The sequence below is a fragment of the Colius striatus genome, chromosome Z, assembly GCF_028858725.1.
Source record: "Colius striatus isolate bColStr4 chromosome Z, bColStr4.1.hap1, whole genome shotgun sequence".
Lineage (NCBI taxonomy): Eukaryota > Metazoa > Chordata > Aves > Coliiformes > Coliidae > Colius > Colius striatus.
This window is the reverse complement of record NC_084790.1, coordinates 6288521-6310230: the sequence shown is the minus strand read 5'-3', so window position 1 is coordinate 6310230 and position 21710 is coordinate 6288521. Positions and strand designations below refer to the sequence as shown.

The 21710-nt window shown below is 41.8% G+C and overlaps 1 protein-coding gene across 4 annotated transcripts in view; it reads left to right on the top strand.

Annotated features, from left to right (window-relative positions):
• The first annotated feature begins 2815 nt into the window (after positions 1-2815).
• Positions 2816-21710, top strand: part of LOC104550162 (cell division cycle protein 27 homolog) — a 36396-nt gene continuing 17501 nt past the window's right edge. For 2 of the 4 annotated variants that reach the window (XM_062018610.1, XM_062018609.1), the window contains exons 1-8: positions 2818-3082; positions 9403-9478; positions 15654-15801; positions 17432-17557; positions 18497-18594; positions 19079-19233; positions 19344-19558; positions 20222-20336. In XM_062018610.1, coding sequence (XP_061874594.1) covers positions 3056-3082; positions 9403-9478; positions 15654-15801; positions 17432-17557; positions 18497-18594; positions 19079-19233; positions 19344-19558; positions 20222-20336 — 960 coding nt within the window. In that variant the 5' untranslated portion in view covers positions 2818-3055. Of the gene's footprint in view, positions 3083-9402; positions 9479-15653; positions 15802-17431; positions 17558-18496; positions 18595-19078; positions 19234-19343; positions 19559-20221; positions 20337-21710 lie in introns of all 4 variants that reach the window. The other 2 variants (XM_062018608.1, XM_062018607.1) reach the window with 2 other exon arrangements.

The following is a 21710-nucleotide window of genomic DNA, read 5'->3' as shown; positions in this document are numbered from 1 at the left end:
TGACTGGAAATTGAAGGTGTTTTGCTCTGATGTGGTTGACTTCAGCTGCCACTTGCTCATTTCTGTGGAATGAGTGAATAACAGCTGCTTTCAATTCCCACTGCTTGATTCAAATGCTCATAAAAAGCAACATAAGCCATTTATAGATGTAAGATTAGATTTTAGCTTCTGTCTGTGGTATTTCTACAGCTTCCATTAGGGAGAATCTGGGCATCCTGTGTCTTTAATGTATTGTCTATGTTTAAACCTGTTAAAGGACCATGGTGACAGAGTCAGAAAGGATGCTGCTTGCTGCACACTTGCTCCGGGCTCATGTTTGTCCTTGCAGCCACTGTGGCATTGACTCCTGCAGAGGAACATGCTGTTGCAAAGAGGAAGTGAGTGGAGGAAAGGCAGGGACCTGCCCGAACTTACAGAGGAAGTGGACAGCAGAGCCCGAGGGCTCTGCTGGCTGTGATATTCCTGCCCTGGCAAGCTAAGCAACTGCACTCTTGCTGCTAAATGCAGAGTACGTGCTTTGTAGTTGACCCTCCAACTGTCAGCTCCTGTGCAGACGAGCTTGACACTGTAAATTCAAACCAAAGAGACTCCTGCAAAGAGACAGGCAGAAAGAGACCAGTGGAAAATGACAGAGAGAACTAGAGAAAATCTTGGGTGCTGTGAAACCCAGCCTTTGAAGCACCCTCAGGCTTACAGCCAGCCACACTTTAATTTGAGGGCCTGTTCTATCTTATTAGGATGAAGCAGAGCTGATTTGTACCAAAGCAGGTCAGAACAATGCACTTGAACAGGTGCAGTAAATAGCTCTATAACTGGTATATATACGCTATATGTGGTATATGCGTATATATCCCTATATGTGCCTTCATGCCCTTTCTCCTCTTCTGGGAAAGCTGAGGAACCCAAGAAGCAAACAGTTTTAGTCCCACAGGCATTTATAAAAAGCATCTCTGGAAACCAGTGAATGACCTCACATGCAGTCCTGCATTTCAGGACTCGAGGAGTCTCTATAATCGAGGTGTCCCAAGACAATAGTAAACACTCTGTCCTTTTATAGTTTGGATGCATTACTTGAAGTCCAGGGAACTCTGAGGAGAGGTAAAAATAACCTCCACTCTAAGGAGAGCCTACAGCTGTATCTCCTCAGGCTGTGATAACACAGAGACTCATACCAAAGATGGTTCGAGTGTCAGGAGAGTAAGCACTGTGCCCTGTAAAATGGAATAGAGAGACCAAGGAGCCAGCCTTCATTTTGGAGAGCTCTCAGCAGCTGACAGCAGGGCAATGAGATCAGGATGAGGATGATGAGTATAAACCGTGTCTTGAAAGGCTCCCTCAGACCCGCAGACCCACATCCCCATGTCACTGTCATCACCATCAGTATGTGAGGCCAAAGGCCTGCAGGGAAGGCAGACATTTCACTGTTTCACTGTGTTTGCATGTTTGGCAAAATGACTTGGGCTGACCTGACAGTGAGCTAGCTGGCTGTTCCGGGGGGGAAAGCACTGCTCTGTGACATTGTCTCAGGTCAGTCACTGAAGAAAGCTTTGCCTTTCGGCATCAGCCTGTTCACACCCTGAAAGCAAACACCTGCAGATTTACTGGATTGATAACAAGCTCTTGAATATGCTTTTCAAAAATGTGGAGAAAGACATGTAAAGAGAGTATGGAAGCGGACAGGCCAATCCCTCCTGCTCTGCAAACAACTTTTCAACGTGAACACTGCGTGCACAGCTTTTATGCTACTGATACAACCCCCTGCTCCCATACACGCTCTGCAGTGCTCAGCAGCACATCAGGCAGCGCCAGAATTTGTCCTTTGGGCAGCTGAGTGCAAAAGGTACTGGAAAGAGCAAGACAGCACAGGATCTGTGTGCATAGGTGTGTGTGTGTGTGTGTGTTGGGAGGGTGGTGTGTGGTGGCTGTACTACAGGAAGCCCACAGAAAGGTTTGGAGAAGGAAGGCCTCTGCCAGTTGCAGTTTGGCTAATCATAGACCTGTATGTTTAATAATTTGAGGTTCAGTTGTGTGTATTTGTTCCATCCTTTTGGAAACGGAAAAAAGCTCTCTGTGCCAGATGTGGCACCTTCAGATTCAAGTTCTAATTGTCAAATTACTCCCCTTGCCCGGGTACCCCAGTCTGCCCATTTTAATTGCAGCTTTCTCAGCTGTACCCACCTGGGCAGAGTTGGCAACACATGACCCCTCAGGACAAGACCTGAGCCATGCTGACCCTCTCTGTACACAGTAAGAAGAGACATGGGAACCGCCACCAAAGCACCCGGGTGGATGCAGGACACAGCAGGCCTCCGGTTACAGCTGGAGGGAGCAAAAGCCAGCACCATCAGGCACGCTGGAGGCTCCTGACAGGACCCTGCAGCACCCAGGGCAACTCAGAGCCCCGTGTTTTTGTGCAAAGGCAATTTTCTTCTTTATACGGGTGTAAAGGCGCCTTGGGGGACGAGCCCCCGGGCCCGCGGGGGGTTTCACCCCACCGCCTCACACTGGGTGTCAGCGCTACGGCCTGAGGCAGCCACTGACCTCCCTGTGAGGAAGAGAACTAGACGGCTGCATGTTCCCCCCTCCGCCGGCCCGTCCGTGCAGCCCGTGCTCTGGCTGCTGTAGCGGTGGCTCATGGACACCGAGGGGCTCCCGCCTGGCCTGGCCCGCCGCGCCACTCGGCTGGGCTCGGCTCCGCTCGGCTCGGCTCGGCTCCCTCCATCGCCACTCGGGCGCGTACGTCAGCCGAAGCGCATCCGCGCGCCCGACGAGGGGGTGCTTTCCCAGATGTTTTCCATCGGCGCTCGGCTCTTTCCGCCTGCTGCTTCGGGTGTTTCCGGCACCTGCTTCGGGTATTTTCGCCGCCAGCTTCGGGCGGACTCGGCTCCTGGCCGGCCTCGTTCCTTCCCTCCCCGCCGCCTGCCCCGGTAACGGTCGCTGGGAGTTTAAATGAGCGGGGGTCGGGCTGCGCTGCGCCGTCGCTGGGACACGGACTGAGGCGGGGCCTGAGCCGTCCCGCTCCGGGCTCGGCGAGAAGGAGGCCGGAGACAGCAGGATGACGGTGCTGCAAGAACCAGTCCAGGTACCGACCCCTGGGCGGCTCGGGCTCGCCGCCGCGCTCAGGCCCCAAGGCCCGACCCGGCCTGCCCCGGCGGGCAGAGCCGGACCTGGACCCGCCGCGCTGCCCGCTCCCCGGGAAGGGGAAGGCCTCCCGCCGCTCGGCCCTCTCTTGTGGCTCCCTGGGCCGCTCGTACCGCTCTCGGGGGGAAGGGGGGGTGGGGGTGCGGGCCCCGGGCACTCCCTTCCCCCGTGGGAGTGGGCCTGGCCCGCGGGACGCCCGGCCTGTTTCCAGAGCCGGCTCAGGCTCCTCAGCCCCCGCGGCTGGGCGCCCCTTGGGCTGCCGGGCTTTCTCATTCCTTCATGTGGCCCATCTCCGTCCCTGGCGCTTCCGGGACGAGCTCTCCTCGCCCTTTTGCCCCTGTCGGCCCCCTGCCCGGGGCGGCCGGCCACCTCGCGGGAGCTGTTGGTCTTCGGCAGTATCGCGACGGAGTCGTGTTCCAGAAAAGGCCCTTTCGGCTGCCCTCGTAGATCCTTTGGGAGACCTGTTGATATTTTTCTCTCCATCTCACGTCCCTTTCTGCACTTGCTGCTATTTCATTTTTAAATGCACATAGCGTGCTCGGCTCTGTGCGTGCCGTGCGAATGAGGGGCCTTCCTTCTTCCCAAGGAGCTGGTACCCTCAGCCTGATGGGAGACTTAGGAGAGGAATAATGTGAATTTTGTTTTATACTGAATTTTAGTTTTGCTGCAGGTATCCTCATGGGCTTCCTGCTCTTGTTCCCAGCCTTTCCATTGAAAAGGCAGGATTCACAGAATTAAGACTTGCTGCTTCTTTCCACCTTTTCTGTATGCCTGTTATTCTGACTTCTTACTTAATCTGTGATTTTATTAATGCTCCTCTTTTTTTTTTTCGTTTATTTACTTATTTTAGGTTTTTTAACAGGATAGGGTATTTTTCTAGTTGTACTAGGAACCTCTTGCTTTAAGTGTCTTAGTAGTCCATGACTGTGGTCTTTAATGAATATGGTGAAAATTCTTGCTTTTGGCCCTCCTCTCTTGTTTAATGAAAAAGTGGGAGGGGAAGAGAGGCTTCTCCCGTGGAAGACCAACCTGCTGACATGATCCTGTCCTTATGAGATGGTGACAGCAACAGCCCTCCCATAAAACTTGGATTTGTGTCCCTGATGCCACTCTTCTGTTTGTGCCCTCTGAGGACAAGGGGCAGTGTGGTGCTAGAAATGCTTTTGGCCACCTAGTCACTCTTCTACAGTGGTTGTATTTACACCATAGCAGTTAATTGTGGAGCTGGGCTGATGTTTTGCACCAGTTGAGCATTCTAGGAAAACATGGCACTACAGTAGAAAAGGAAGTGAGAATGTCTTGCAGAGTGAATAACCAGAAACAATGCTAAATGTTACCTGTAGTGTGATAATTATCAGAACCAAGTGAAAATGTTTACTTTTCTGAGAGTTCCCTGTTGGAAATGTGTGGTCTTGTCTTCATTCTTCAGAAAGGTAAAGACCTCACAAATGTCGTCTTCTGTTCTGAAGCTCTTATCAGCTTGGGATGTTTTGATGAGGCTTTGCTACCTTGAATATATCTGTTTACATTCTTCCTGGTGTCAAATGCTCCATCATTTCTTTATGAGTGGTTCTTCTGCTGTGAGCTTTCATGCTATTTCCTGCTTATGGCAATGCTGGTAAGTTTAGGAGTTGTTAGTTCTTGTGGCCTTGGTCATATTGTTTAGCAATGTATCTGAAGGAAGATGGACATGTGACCCACCCAGACTTTGGTTGAATGAAACTATAAGCTACACAGCCTCAGACTTTGGCGATATCAGACAGTAAACAGTGGGCCTAAAGAATAGTCAAGGACGAATTGCTTATTAGAACTTAGATATGAAGGCAGCTGTGTGTGGGAAAGAAACTGTGTAAGCTTAGAATAGAAATTAGATAAAGAAGGAGTTAGGTAAAGGAACGTAGAAATTGCTACTATCAAGCTATGGTCATAGTTAAGCTTAAATATCACATTTTGCTATTAGACATTTGAAGAGAGCATGACAGACTGAGCTATCCAATCATAATAGATTACATTGTGTATTTAGAAACAACATATATGATGTGATTGAATGCTAAAATAGACGGCTTCTGCATTGATCATAGTGGTCTGGTGTGTAGCCCACAAGGTGATCCCTGTACTATTGTTGCTTTTAATGGTGAGGAAGCCAGCACTGCACCCCCCAAAACAAGGTTAGCATTTCAGTTCTGACTGGATCTGCTGTTGTAGCTGTAGTCCTCTTTGTGCCATGACTGTGAGCAGTGGTATAGGGGTTGGACTTCTGTACTACAGGACCTTTCTGATGCAGCTTATCCTTGTTTTCTTGTTAGTATACTATGTCTGTTGAGTGGTCTGCATTTTGTAGTGCCTATGAGGGTGAAGTTGATTGCATTTCTAAATTCCCTTTTTTTTTGCTGGAATCCCATGTACTTAGCTCTGTTTTTCTGAGTGTTGGGTTTTTTTTACTATATAATTGGAAAAGTTGCCAGTAGTTCTCATTTCTGTCATTGCAGAGATTTTTCCTGTCTGTTTTCTCCCAGGTGTCTACAGGGCTTAGCATTCCAGGAAAAACCTGTCATCTTTAGAGTTGTGATAGGCAAAGCATGATGGTTAAATAACAGAATCTCTGTGTGTTGCCTTCTAAATGTTGGGGTTTAATTACTTGAAATGTATGTCCCAAAAGGCATCTTACTCACTGGTTGATTTTTTACTAACTTTTTTATTTCCTTAGGCTGTACACAAGTGCCAGGCTTTACATGGACAGCAAACCTCTACTGTACTTCCTGAAGTGGTCAATTTAAACCTCTTCAGGTCTAAACTAAGCCTCATATCCCAGATGTGGAGAAACAGATGTGTCTGTTTCTGAAAAATATCTTGGGAACAAAATGATGGCTTTCTTTGGAATTTAGTTCTTCAAGGAGATCATCTGCTGTGACCAACTTGAATGCTTACAACTACTGTAATGGCTGAAAAACATACAATACCAATGTCTGCTTATTTAATGGGCAGAGTTTGCATAAGCAGTACATACAGCACAGCATATTACAAAAGGCTCTTATTCCCTCTGCCTGCCCTGAAGAAGTCTTAAATTGTGATTGAAACTGCTTAGCCTGTCAATAGGCTATAAAGCTTTGAAAAGAATTTCCAAGCTATATAACTGTCAAAAGAGAACACTTATCTTTTAAGTGCTCTTAGGCTTAGATATGAAGTGCCACCTGAGCAGTGCACAGGGTTTTTTGAATAAAAGACGGACCTGTCTGAACCCACTTTTGTTTTGCCTTATCTCCTCTCTGAGGATGCTTTGCTGCTGTGCTGTGGCTGGTATGGTAGATTTAGGATTCTCTATTTAGTTTGCAATTGCAAATGAATGTATATTTAAAATGAGAGACTGAGACCCAGAGGTTTATCTAGTCTGCAGACGTGCTTAAATAAAACTTTGAAATGCTTCAAGCTTCCCTTCTTGTCATGAGAACGGATAATGGAACCAAAGTGCTTTGCATGCTCTTGAGGAGGCTACATCTTTGGGTTTCTGTTGATAAGTCTTTTGATGTGTTCCATATGAAACTTTATAACCACCATAGGGTGGAACCTTAAGACTGTATTTGAATTATATTTGTGGTTGTACTGTGGTGTCCTGCTCTGACATCTTTCTTTTTTTTCGATGAAGTAGTTTTCATTGGATAAATGCTCTCGGAGTTGTTTTTGCTTCAGGCCAGCCTTCTGGTATGATTTAGCAATTGTCATGTGCCGCTAGCATTGTGTAGAGGCACTGAGCTTCTGCTAGAACAAACTGAACTACTAATCTTTGTAGCGATTGATGCTCTCTTCCGAACTCTAAAAGTTGTATGAGAACTCTTTTTTTTTTTTTTTCAGTAATTTGAGACCTAGTCATAGTTTAGACATCTGTTCTCATAGGAAATTGCTACTGTGTAGATTTGGCTACCACCTTCTTTTCCTCTTCCTGCTCTTTTAGGAGAGTGTTTGCAAGGATCCAATCCTCATCAGTTGTCTGTTGAAGGGGAGTCCAACTTTTACCTTTTGGATTGCAAAATGACAATTACTATGTAACATCGATAGTACTGGCTGACTTCTTTTTTCAATGGGATTCTGAGCCAGTGTGTAATGTAACTTCTATAATATGGCTGTGATAACAGCCAAAAGTCACTTCTGGCTCCTCTTAGTCTTTGCCAGGATTGTTTCCAGCAACTTGCTCCTTTTTGATCAGTCTGATGGCATTGAGTTCACCACCACCAGCCCCATATGCTTGTTTTGTAAGCATCCTGAGTTACATCCTTTTAAAGACGGTATTGTTAACCTGAAGAGGGCACAACTTGGCTAAATTAATGTAAATGTCACTTGTGATGTGGTCAACGAAGAGTTGCTTCTGAGAGCAAGAGGCAGAGGAGACCTTAGCCTCCTCTAACTTGGATATAGCTTGAAATATTTTAACACCTTCCTTTGGTATCCTGCTTTTTGTATCGTGCCATCTGTAGTGTGCAGAACCATACATACTGCCTTGTAGCTTTTCATGGTAGATGGGAGTAATTGCTTCAGGTGAACTCTGTGACTAAAGTTCTCTGAGGTGTGGAATGCAGATGGAGAGAAATAATAAGGTGTATTATAATAACTAGACTTAAGATAATTAATTTTTAAATACTTTCTCATAAGCTTAAGAGTACCTATTGACTGTAAGGATGTTGTTAGGACCTACAGATAGAAGAAAATAGTGTCTCTGTATGGAGTTTGTGTAAGATGTTCTATGTAGTAATTGGAAACTCTGATGTATACCCTTCATGAAGGCTGTGTAGGCTTCCCTTGAGGAGAACTCGTATATTTTTCACACCCTGAATTTGTCAGGTTTGTGTTGGAAGTAGCAGCATATGGTAAGTGTAACTCAGTGATGTTTGCTTTTTTTTTTATTAGATGAAATTGGTACTTGCCTTTCCTACTGAGAATAACGTTACAGGGTGCTATTTCTGTAGCTCTGAAAGACTTCTTTTCTTTTGGAGTGTCTGTTAGATAGATAATTCTATTGGTCTTTAGTTGGTGATCAATATTAGACAAGTACTAGACCACAGCACCTTGAATTCCTAAGTTCAGATCTTGTTTGGATCAGTAATAACAAAACTACTGCAAAATTACTGTTTTGCTGCTTATGGGAAACTGCTTTGGAACTTGAGCAAGGCTACCAGAGTGGAGGAACTCAGGTCTGGTACCAGCCTCCAAACACAAACCCTCGTAAGCGTGCATATCACCACTTGTAGTAGGTGGATAGGAAAGGCTGAATTGATCTTAGTGAGTTATTTTTCCTATCCCACGCCTTCTTTTAATCTGATGTGAAGAAAATTGGCAGTTTGTGGTGTAATCCTATGTACCCCAACCCTATTCTGCTAGATGGTTCTTGCTTATAGTTGAGCTTATGGCGTGAGAAGTGCAAGTGATTATGGCAGCTACTCTGATGATGTGCACAGTTTGTTCACCTGTATTCACATTGGATTAGCATTTCATTCTAGTAGTGCTGTCATTTCAGTCTGTACAAATATTGATGGTCCGAAACTCTTGAGCTTGGCGTTCATGAAAAGAGGAAATAGTACCTGTAAGCTGGAATCTGCTTTCACCAAGTATGGTTACATGAGCAAAAGACAGAAACAGGTTGTCCTTCTGTACATCTGTGTGTATCAATTTGTCCATCCTGTTTGCGTTTCATTTGTTCTTGATACCTCATGAGCCTAATTAGTGGCAGTAAAAAGGTAACTGAATGGAGGAGATTCAAACAAAATACTGCAGCAAAAGGCAGTGGATCGTGTTCATCTTGACTCTTAAGGGAGTGCTGCTATTCCTTTAAGGAAAATGCTGTATACCTCGCATACTTCATCAATGGCAATCTTGTATTGGGAACCTCAGACACTGATGTGATCTCTAGTCCTGTTGATTTTTGGTTTGGCATACCCCAAGGAGTTTAAATAGGTTTATCCATAATGCCACTAAAATGGATTTGGCACCCTAGCTTTCTCCTGCCCACCCTCCCCAACCCTTCCTTGGGCACAGCTAAGAGTGAAATGGAAAACTGTGGTAACTGGGTGGGGAGTATGTTTTGTTCTTAGCTTTACTTAATTTGTGTTTAAGTCGAAACAACTGAAAGTTTGCCTGTGCTTTAATCTGTCTGTATTCCTCTTATGACTCCAGTAAAACAAAATTGAACTTTGCCTCTTAACAGTAAGAGCTAATGAGTTTTGTACTTTTTAAAGCTTCTATCTAACATTAAATTATTTTTGTGTCTTACAGGCTGCTATATGGCAAGCACTTAACCACTACGCTTACCGCGATGCAGTGTTCCTTGCGGAAAGGCTGTATGCAGAAGGTATGTACCTTGAAAACAGACAGTTGATACTTTCTTTTCCAATTTTGATTTAGGATTTTTTGAGCCTCTGGAACTGGTTTGTTTTACTTCTGTTGTTGTGATAATGAATTTAAACTTTCTGCTTGGGGAAAGCATAAGAACACCTTGCCATTAGGTTGGAAAATCAAATTATGTAGCGGCAGCAATGTTGTTTTATACTAAAACCTCCTTAAAAAAAAATCAACTTAGTTATGTATTTAAGTACAATGTTTACAGTGATCTATTTTATAGTATCTGATGGGGAAGAAGTTTTTATAATAACCTTAAGCATTACATGTCTTCCAAGGGTCCCTGAGAATAGATACAGTACACAAAGTCCAGAAATTGTCTTGGTATTGAAGGCTGTCTTTGGCAATAATACTGTTAAGATAAGCCGATTCCTATGTTAACTGAAAGAGAGAATCTTGTGAAGACGGGAGAAAAGTGCAGTTAAACTAAGATGATGAGACTCAGAACATGTGAAATAGGTATCTTCCTTTCAGTTCCTGGTAATTGTTACTTCATTGTGGTGCTGTCAGATCTAGGATGTCTCTGACGTTGAGTAGGCAGCAGTAATACAAATCTGTACTCTTCCCGGGTCCTTCAAAGACCGCTTGTTGGTTTTTTTGCATTCTAGTCCCTCGTCTTCCTTAACCTTTCCTCTGTGACCTCAGACAAGCTTTGTGTTCTCCTCTATTTCTTTCTTCTCAATACTGGCATTCATCTTTTCTGGTTTTTGAAAGGTATTATCCCCCCAATCACTAACATGAAAGAAAAAAAGTAGCACAATCTTTAAGCTAACATGTAAGCATAATATAATTTATCATGCTAAATCCCTTGAGCTTATAATATGAAGTCAACTGTATAACCAGTTTCATGCTCCGTATTTTGTAATGGTGTGTTTTACTTTCTGTGTTTTGCCAGACATGGCCACAATGTGCTGCTTAACAATGGAAGTACAAACCTAATTTTTGGGAAATACATGGTTTTTTTCCCCTCATATCAAGGTTACCCATGAAATCAGGGGTGCATGAAAGAGAAGTGTTTTGCATAGAATAACAGAACCTTGTAATCTAGATGTGGATAAAGGAAACGATGTTTTAAGGATGGCGTATCTCCCCTGAGCACAGCACTGTGAGATGCAGGGAAATGCTGATTGAGTGTGATTGTGAAGGATATAGAAACAAAAAGAATCTACTTTTTGCAGCAGCTGGAAGGAAAATGTGGCTTGATACTGATGCTCTCCTTGCAGAATAATACTTTTCAAGACTACTTCAAACAGCCTTTTTTGATGTTAACCAATGGTGCTGAGAGGGAACAGCATGCATGCTGTCACTTGGTTCAAACAGTTAACTGCTAACAAAACATCTGGCGTAGTTACACTGCAGAATAGAAACTGCTGAACTTGAATACAGTGACTCCATATTGGCAGTAGTGGTTTTACCGTGAGAAGAGCTTCTTTTAAGCACCTGCAATTACTGTCCTTGTAGGGACATCTGTGGCTTGATAGCTTCCCAGAAATCTCGGTGTGTTAAATTAGTGGATAAAAAGAATTGATTTAACTGTCATTTTCAAAAAGACTTTCTGGTGGTTTGGGATAAGGCTAATAAAATGTTCGCTCTATGGGTGTTCAGTTTCCATTGTCACTATCTGGGCGAGGACACAAACCTAAAATAGTCAGTTTTCAGCCTAGCAAAGAATTTGAGCAGATTTCCCAAAGAGGTTTATGTATAATGCTTGTATTGATTTTTCTGAAGATTTCCGTCTAGGTAGATGAACAGATATTAGAACTGTTTCTTTTAATGCTGAATTCTGTTTGCATTGTAGCATGTTCTGAAAAGTATCAAGTCATATGGGTTTCTTAATTGTTTTGAGATTTTTTTTTTAGTTGCTTGCCTTCATAGATGACCCTTCTTTGAGTCAAAATGCATCATTGCATAAGGGTGATGAGCATAATGTTTGGAAGTGCAAAGGGCTGGATAAGTCACCATCCTGTATATAATCCATCAGCCTATCTGGGTATCTCCCTCTCTTTGCCTAACATCCAGAAAACAGAGTTAAATGAAGTTATACAGATATTTCACACAACCACAGCTTAATGTTTGAATTAAGACTGTGGTGTGTTAATGCTTACTGTGTCCTCACAAAAGTGCATTCTCTGGTGTTTAAAGTTCCTGCTGACAATTTTACAGTAAGGTTTTGAAGTTACTTTGAGGGTTAGCTCTGTCTTTTATGCTGTCATCACAAGTAAAATTAGCAAGTCTGACCTCAGTCTTAAATCTCGATGCCAAGTCAAGCTCTTGGAATAGAATGATCTTGGTGAGGTACGTAATTTGTCTCTGCATTGGAAGTAGTGTTGAAGCAGACATTATATCTAAATACTTCCAGTTTTTGCCATGGAGAAATGTTTCTGCCTTGCTTACTCTTGGTTTCTGCTTAAATAGAGATGACTTTACTGAGGCTTGACTGCTTCATGCAGAATTTAGAAACTTGTGAATGCCAGCTTCAGGCCAGCCAAGATTGGGGTGATGTGCTGAAACACACCAAACCCACTCCAGTTTGCTGAAGATGGAGCATTGCCAAGAGCAAGTGCTGTCATACTGTATGCCAGCCCCTAGTTTATTGTAAAAAGTTACCTAATATCTGTTTTTGTTTTTACATCCTGCTGACTTTCAGGATTTGCTTGTTTTCCAGTCTCATGCTGCTGCTTCTGACACTCGCAACAGGGCATTCTGTAATATTACTTTATTTGCCAACAATCAGTCTCATACTCTGAAGGTTTGTTTACATTTTTTGCCAATTACCAGCTCTTTGTTCCCACAGTGAGGAGTCTGCTCAGGAAGAGAATTTGACATCATCAAATGTGTTAAGAAACATGTTTCTCTGTTTAATGTGACAGACCTAGGTGGTGTTAATCATAATAGATCTCATTACATACCACACTCTCAGTTATATGATGATTATCAAAACTAGGCATGACATGTTAAATACTAACAACACTATTTCAGGATGTAGTATTCTGTTAAAGATTCCAGTAGCAGTCACAGAATTATAGAATCATACCTGGAAGAGACCTTTAAGATCATGAAGTCCAGCCTTTGTTCCAGCTCTATAAACTACTAGACTATTTCCCTAAGTGCAACATCCATCTGTCTCTTAAACATCTTCAGGGATGATGACTCCACACCTCCCTGGATGGGCCATTCCAATACCTGACAACCCTTTCAGTAAAGAAATTCCTTCTTATATCCAGCCTGAAGTCCGGGTCCATCCCAACAAAACATCCCACCCGTGATATTCTCCATCCTTTTTTTCCCATTCCAGCACATGATGTGTGTTCTGTGTTTTGTGGTGCACTGTAATCAGGAGTCTGAGTTAAATCTTCAGTCTTTCTATTAGGTTGTGTAGACCAGGGTGCTCTAGTACCTTCTTGACCAATGTGATGTTCATTCTTAGAGGTGTTGGTGACAAGGCATTGTTTAATACGTAGTTGCCCTGTATGTTTTGGTACACAGTCCTTGGTATAGAGTAGTTAGTCACACCCTGAAATATAAGTAAGAATGCAAATGCATGGATTCGAGTGATTGTTAAGTGATGCTTCCAGATTGTCTATTAACAAATTATCACAAGGGGTTCTCAGACATACACAAGCTTTCCCAGCGTACTCTAGGACAGACTCTGAGTCATTATCAGAATACATTTCAAAATGACAAATGCTCTGCTCAGTGTCTAAGCAAACCTCTTCAGCTTTTAAAGTATTGCTTTCCCATATATATCCTCATGTTCCCTTTCACAATGCAACAACAAATGCATAAACAAAATGTATTCAGTTACAACGATCTCTTTTCTAAGCAGAGAAAATCATAAGCAAAGCAATGCACTTAATCGTTACTACATGAGAATAGCAGGAGTGATTAAGGAGGATATACAACCAATTGCCCTAATATTTCAGCATCATCCAGATCCACAGTCGCTGGGGAGTCCACAGTTGTGGTGAGGATTTGAGGAACCTGTCCTGGAAGTTGGGAGCTCCATCTGGTTTTATTCTCCATTGAGGTACCACCTGGGGCTTGGCCAGGCCCCAGGAGGAACCAATGGAGTTTTCTTATCTATTTGGTTCTTATATCTATGTACTACCAACCAAGGCTGAACATCTGATTTCTCAGCCTCTGACATCAGCCCCTGTACCTACAGAAATAGATACATCAAAAAATACATTGTTATAAACATTTTTTCACTAATAATAAATGTTATCTATGTCAATAATTATATTTTGTCTAAGCTACATCTTCTGCTAATCATGCATATTTTACTAATGATTAACTACTTATGATTAACCCTATGTAACATTTGGTTGTGAGGTTCATCTAGAGGTCAGCTTTGGTTTGGGGCCTGTTGCTCAGGCCTTAACACTCTGTGATGGTAATCTGATAACAACCAATACTGTTGTTTAATTGTGCCTGAATTCTAGACAACAAAATGCAGGGATGAGTTGTGCAGATGATGACCTCACAAGAGATGGCACTACTGTTGTGAAGGCTATAAATTGCATGGTTCCACATACAGTGTTGTATTAATAACGTTCAAATTATATGACTGACTCTGTATTCCAAGGAGGAAGCCAAGCTCCTCCAGTCTACTGTGTGTCATTACTGGCTATAGGTATATCAGGATCCCACGAACTTACCTGGGCAAAAATGGTGGGTCAATGACATGTGACCAGTTGCTTCTGGCCAAAATAGGAATAGCAACCTTACACACACTGCCAAGTTGGTTGAAATAAGGACCAGATAGGTAAAAAAGGTATTTTCTGGCATTGCCATTGTTCCTACCCACGCAGTCACGTTCTCTGCATTCTGCTGTAGTGGTTTCGGACTTCCCGAAGTGGCAGCTGCAGTTGCCGAGTTCCTACCAATCTGTTTCCTGCACATCAATTCCTGCATTGTCAGTGGGGAGGTCTGGAGTATCAAGCTGAAAGGTTGATCCTTCTAGCTTATGATATAGCTTAACTGTTCTTACTGGTGTCCACCAAGGACCCATGGGTGATAAAACACAAGCATATCCCTCCCTGACACCAGCAGATCTTCTGGCCCTCTCCAGGCTGGGTCTCCTTCAGGATCATTATACAGAATGTGAGGTTTAGCTATATAAAGTCTGTTGTAGGGCTGAAATGGTGTTCTGCTTCTGTCAGGGCACAAGGATTTTTGTTTAAAAAAATTAAGAGTATGTAAAGTCATTGCTAGCTGATTATGTGGTGTGTCCTGAGAATTCCCCCTTCTTTGTTTTAAAATCAGGGCTTTCAATGTAGCATGTGCATATTTGACTACTGCCGGTCCTGTGAGGTTATACAGAATACCTGTCTTAGCTGAATCCCCCATTGCTGTAGAAATAGTTGCATGTTTCAAGTTGTGTAGTCAGAGCTGTTACTGGTTTTAGTATCTTTTGGCACCCACGTATTCGCAAAACAGCTCAACCACGGACTTTGTATGTACATTTCACTGTGAGGGTGACAGAGCAGTGGAACAGGCTGCCCAGAGGGATTGTGGAGTCTCCTTCCTTGGTGGTCTTCAAGACCCACCTGGACATGTTCCTATGCAACCTGATCTAGGTGACCCTGCTTCTGCATGGGACTTGGACTAGATGATCTCTAAAGGTCCCTTCCAACCCCTACCATTCTATGATTCTATGAATTAGTCTACATAGGCTGAAACAGATCTTTCTTCTGAAAGTTCTTGTACTTTCTAGCACCCATTGCTATGCCAGTGTTTTTAGCCTGCCTAAGGTATATAGAGCATTACTAGCAGGTGTGATAATAGTCTGAGCCAAGTCTTGATGTGACAAATGATTTGTTAAAGTAGCTCTGTAAGAATGACTGTTTTGATTGACTTGCTGTTATTTCAATAACAAACTGCGAATTGCATGCTTAGAGTGGGTAGCCAGAAGGATCAAAAGTCTCAAACAACAGTGGACAAGAAAATGGTGTACAAAGGTTTGTTACATGCTGACAAATAGGGAGATGCACCCTCATTCAGTAATTAATTTCTCTAATATCAATACTTGTTTTCTTTTACCTTGTTCCTATGTGGTTTTTATTCCCTAGCCTAAATTCTTTGTGTCAAAACAGTAAACAACCAAGTGATGACTTTTTATTTTGTAGTGCATTCAGAAGAAGCTCTGTTTTTACTTGCAACGTGTTACTACCGCTCAGGAAAGGCCTATAAAGCATACAGACTCCTAAAAGGACACAGCTGTACTACCCCACAATGCAAATACCTGCTTGCAAAATGTTGTGTTGACCTCAGCAAGTAAGTAAATGTTTTATGTTCTGTACACATCTACAAGTGGCTTGCTTTTTTGATTTATTTTGAAAGATGTCATCTTGCATTAATTAGTAATTCCTTGGTCCTTCAGCTCTAAAGATTATTTTAAGTTCAAATCATTTTGCTTTCAGATGTGGACCTAATGAACATTAGCCTACATTGCAGCAGCTTCTAAAAGGTATTGAATAACTTACAAAGGAGTTGTCAAGCTGTGTAGGGGGAGAAGACATTGATTGCTGAGATGACTCAAGAAGACTTCTCTGGATCTCTGTTTTGGTTTTGTGTTTCTCTGACACTTTGCTTATTTCATTAAGTGCTTTCAGTATGAATTTTTATGGGTAGACCACTTCTATCAAACGGTAGGCTTGCTCCTCTTACCCAGTTAGTGCTAATAAGTGTGCGAGGGAAAAGATCCTGGATAGAAATCTGGTTTGAAAAAGCCAGAACAAACCCACCTTAAACCCACATTCGAGAATGCTGTTGAGCAACAAGACTAACCTTGTCAGGGACATAGTAGCATCTAGGTATCTTGCTGTTTTTCTGGAGTCTTAACAGAAAGAGTATAAAATAAAATTGCTTGAGTTACAGGTCTTAATGCCCTGAGAGTTTGTTAATGGGAGTATTTTGTTCCTGTATAGGCTTTTCAGCTCAAATGTAGGAAACTATATTGGGCTGAGGTGCAGAATGAAGAGGATGAGGCACTGAGGCAAAAACTTTTGTCTTTAGCATAACAAGGTTGTCTTGACTTGTGTTTCTTTAACCCTTCTCCAGTTACTAGGATACAGGTTTCTTTGCATCTTTTGTTGAAGGAGAAATCATGTTAATGCTCCACTTGGCAAGGAAGAATAAATGGAAGTGGAATAAATGTCAAGTTGATCAAGTTGATTCCCTCCTTTGCTTTTATGAAGTCTAGTGTTTGTGTATAGCGCATCATACATCTGTACTGTTTTCAGTTAAAACTAGCTGGACTTTCTTAGATATTCTATAGACTTTCTTAAATTTTACTGTCATTGCTGCTACAGTTACATGAGCTCATTTATACAGATGTGTCTTATTTTCTTGTGGGAATTAGCTATACTGATGGAAGCATCTCCCTACAGGTGTAGTTTCAAGTGGAGGCAAGAGGAGATGATTTGTTTGTGCAGGTGACAGTCTGGGATGTCATAAGAATGCCTCCCATCTCCAGAGATTGTTTAAAGAAATTTTCAAGCTTAGAAATTTTCAAGCCCATTTTGTGTGAGCAGTACTACTGGTGGGGCAGATGCAACCTGAAAAGTCTAGAAAACTTTCTTGTCCTCCATTTTCGTATTCAGCCTAAGATTAGTAATTTCTATAAAAGTCATGTTGTATTACATGTTTCCTTTGGAGTGGTGTGGGGTGTTAGATTTGGCTGTTCCAGTAGAGATGTTCAGCTTCAGAGTACTACATAACTCCATGTTTCTAGAGGAATCAGTCTCTTATTTAAAATGCATTTGCAGGAACTAGTTTATATGTGATTGGAAACTTGTGAATGCTGATGATAGATTTCTGGTTTTGTTTGCAGCAAGGTGAAAACACTGGACTACCTGTACTGTGAGCCTTGTTAACTCCTTTACACCTCTTGTTTTTTGAAAAGGCTTGCAGAAGGAGAGCAGATCTTATCTGGTGGAGTGTTGAATAAACAGAAAAGCCATGATGACATTGTTATGGAGTTTGGTGACTCTGCATGCTTTACGCTCTCCTTACTTGGACATGTCTACTGGTAATGTTGCTTTTTAAAATTTTGTCTAATAAGGCTTAGAATTTGGGTTTTTTATTTGACCAAGCCAATTTTAGTCATAAATATCTTTTTGTGAGCACAAGGTACACCTGTCTCTGGGTTACGTGTCCTGTGTAATTTTGGAGTATGGTAGATGCAGGTAGATAGTTGTGAAAGCCTTTAACTTGGGAATTCAAGAGTGGTTTGTTTTTCAGCCAGAGTTTCTGACGGACTGAGAACACCAATTTAACTTTTTTTCAGGTTGTTAAGCATGCAATCCAAGACTTGTAGGGATTTTTTAATTTACTTCTGGGTTTATTCTGTAATCTCCTCTGAACGAAGCTTGAGGCCTGTTTCTCTGTGTGGCTGTTTTGCTGTTTCTGTACCTTATTTTACAGATGTATAGCTATAAGCTTCAAAGGAAAGTTTTGAGGACTGACAAAATAAATTTGCAAATATAAGTGTTTTGATTTTGCCTAGAGAGGGGAAAGGTTTCAGTAAATGCCAACAGATTGAACAGGAACCGTGAGATTCCTTCCTTCGTACCTAGTATACATGTTCTCAAAAAAAAGTTTTCTCAGAAGAAGCTGCATCTGTAGCCAGATACTTAGATGTTCAATTTAGCCCTTTAATTTATATGCAAAAGTCTTATCCATAGATAACAAAAATGGCCAGAAGGCTAGCAAGTGAGTTTCTATTTGCAAAAGAGAAAAAAGTGGTTGCAAAGAACAACATCTTTCTAAAACAAAAAGTAACTTTTGTCTGCATCAAAATATGTCCAATAATTTCCAAAACCCTCAGTATTAGTCTGTGGCTTGAAAAGTGAGGAATGTTACCGTTGCTGTCAACACGTTTTTTGTTTTGCAGCTCCTCTTGTGGAAAGCTCTCTTGAACAAAAGTGCTGTTCCCATGTTTCTCTAAACTGTTATGTTCTTTTTGCAGCAAGACAGACCGGCTTGCCAAAGGATCAGAATGTTACCAAAAGAGCCTTAGTTTAAATCCTTTCCTCTGGTCACCTTTTGAATCGCTATGTGAAATAGGTAAGTCTGCAGAACTGTTTGGCTAACAAAGCCGTTTCCTTCCTATCAAGCTTTCTGATTTGCTGGTGCCAAGTTTTGACTCCTCATCCAGAACTAGTTAGGAAAATACCGGCAGAGTTCTTTGGAAGTGGTTTTGGGAGCCATAAAACATTGTCATTGCTTTGCCAGTGTTCAGAGCTTTTGTCATGTTTTCTTCCATCTTTTGCTGCACAGATGTTTTTGGACTTAACAATACTGTATGTTTTCCAGCCTACAGGTAGTAGACCCTTAGAAACTCTGCTTCTGAGACTAACTTGAGTTTTTGAGATTTCTTTTTTAGTAAAACCGATTGTGTGTGGTTTTGTAGTAGAAGAACACTTCTGAGTTTTAAGGCAATGAAATAAGAACACACTCTTTCTAAAATATTTTTTTTCTATTCTGTGACAATATTCAGTGTATACAGACTCAGGAATAACTCTGTTTATATCTCCTTCCATACTTACAGGTGAAAAACCAGACCCTGACCAAACATTTAAATTAACATCCTTGCAGAACTTCAGCAGTTGTCTGCCTAACACTTGCACAACACTGTTACCTAATCACAACGTATCCCATAGACAGCCTGAGACTGTCCTTATGGAAACACCACAAGACACAATTGTGAGTTTTACTGAAATAACCATATTTAAAACAGTCTTTCCAGCTTAACTGAAAAATGCAAATAGGAACTTCACTGTGTGAGTATCTAACAGCTGCCTTCTGTTTTTCAGGAGTTGAACAGAATCAACCTAGAATCCTCCAATTCAAAATATTCCTCCTTGAACATGGATTCTTCCATGTCTTACATTGATTCGGCTGTAATTTCACCAGATGCTGTTCCTCTTGGGTCAGGAACTGCCATATTGTCTAAACAGGCTCAAAATAAACCAAAAACCGGGCGGAGTTTACTGGGGGGCCCTGCAGCTTTGAGCCCACTAACTCCAAGGTAGGTCCTTGAAATAGGCAATATCTGTGTACATCTGTGCTGTTGGTCATATTTGTGATTTGAAACAGTGATTTCCAGTGCTGCGCAGCATATGCAAACACACGTGTTAGTAGCATAATAAAAATTATGCTGCATCATTGAAAGCTAAACTACTTCAATAACTGCTCTTAGTCCAAGTGTTCATCTCTACAAGCTGTTGGTGTTTTTGATAAGAGAGTAGCTCTTAATTCAGTATATCATTTATTGCGATGCCCATGCTGGAGAAGCCTTTAAAGGGTATGTTTCTGCTCTGAAATAATTGCTTTAAGAGGGTTCCTTGAAGAATAGCTTTCTTGTAAGGAATATATACAAAGCATATATGCTTTGTCCTACATGCTATCTTATTTAACAGCACTCCATTACAATCCCTTAGTGCTTGGGTTGTCTGTTTCCATTAGTTATTAGGCTGGCAAAGGAAATTCTGTATCTTTCGGTTTCAGGAGTATTTTCTTTCAGGAGTATTTCTATCTTTTATAGATAAGGATCATAAGATATTAGCTAAAATCAGTGAAGGACTTCTGAAATGAAGTTGGTCATCTGAGTCTGTGTTTTAACCACAGAATCAGTCTGGCCATTTTGGTCTGATATTCAGAGGTTTACCCTTCCTCTTTGTTTTGTTCTCAGCTTTGGAATTTTGCCATTGGAAACGCCAAGCCCTGGAGATGGATCGTATTTACAAAACTACACAAACTCTTCTTCTGTAATTGATGTGCCATCCACAGGAGCACCTTCAAAGAAGGTACATTGCATTCCGAAATAAAATTGCTGTTTTAAGAGTTTGACATTGCAGGATACTGTAAAGAAGAATCTGTAATGCACATAAAAAAACATGGCATATGAACTGAATTCTGCTGTCAGTGGGGAGAACTCAACTTACCTGCTGTTGAAAGAATTTGTTTGGAAAAGCAATTTAAATATGGAACTGACTGAATCCTCCTTTTGTTGTGGAAATGGTTTGGGTTGACAAATTTATCGTAGAATCATTATGGTTGGAAAAGACCTTTAGGATCATCAAGTCCAACCACTAACCTCAAGCCAGGCCATCACTAAACTAAACCATATCCCTCAGCACTTCATCTGTATGTCTTTTGAATATCTCTAGGGGTGGGGACTTTACCACCTTTCTGGGCAGCCTGTTCCAATGCTTAATAATTCTCTTGGTGAAAAAGTTCTTCCTAATGTCCAATCTAAACCTGCCCTGACACCACTAGAGCCCATTGCCTCATTTTTTGTGTATGATTTGTCTACAAAGTGAGGTGGAAGACACATAACAAACAAAACCACCAACAAAAACCCTTTCTCTTCTTCTTAACATTTAGTTAAGCTGGCAAACCAACATTTTATTCTGCTGAGTTATGTATATTTATAGGATAGTTATTTTTTTTGTTTGACTGCAACCAGCCAGGTTCTTTGTAGAATAGTCTGTTACACTGAAACAACTGTTTTTAAAGCTTCTGTAGCTGGATTTTCTTTTATTTGGAAAATATTCTTTTCAGCTAAGCAAATGAGACAGCAAAGAAAAAATACACCATATCGCAAGGCAAAACGTCTGTGTTATTAAATATATTCAGGTTATTTCACTTCCTTTGGCTAGCAAAGCAGATATTTTTCTCCACTTTTATTATGATAAGCAGTAGTCTTTTATTTCTAATTAAAACAAGCTGTATTTTCCTTGACCCAAAATGTGCAGGCACATGCAGATTGCCAAGCTGGTGTTGCTAAAGGCAGCCCCAAGAAGGTGCTCTATTTTCTGTCCACCTGCAGTCAGAGCAATGTGCAAACACTGATTATAAAAAATGAAGGATTTGTAACTTTTCAGTGTGCAAGCTGGAGTCTGAAGGCAGTCAAAACTTGGAGTTCTCACTTCAAGTTGTTGTTTGGGGATGACTTCAAATAATCCTAGAAGCTTCCACTGAGCTGAAGCTACTACTTTCTTGCAAGCATTCCTTGAATTCTAGTTTACAGACCAAAGTAATCAAAACACTGCTTGTGATCTATGGAATGATGCTGTTTGAGTCAGTAAGTCTTCTCTAGAAGAAAAAGAAAAAACTGGGTTTTTTTTACCCTGTAAGAAACTGCCAGAGTTGCCATAGTGATGAGAGGTGGAGTGATT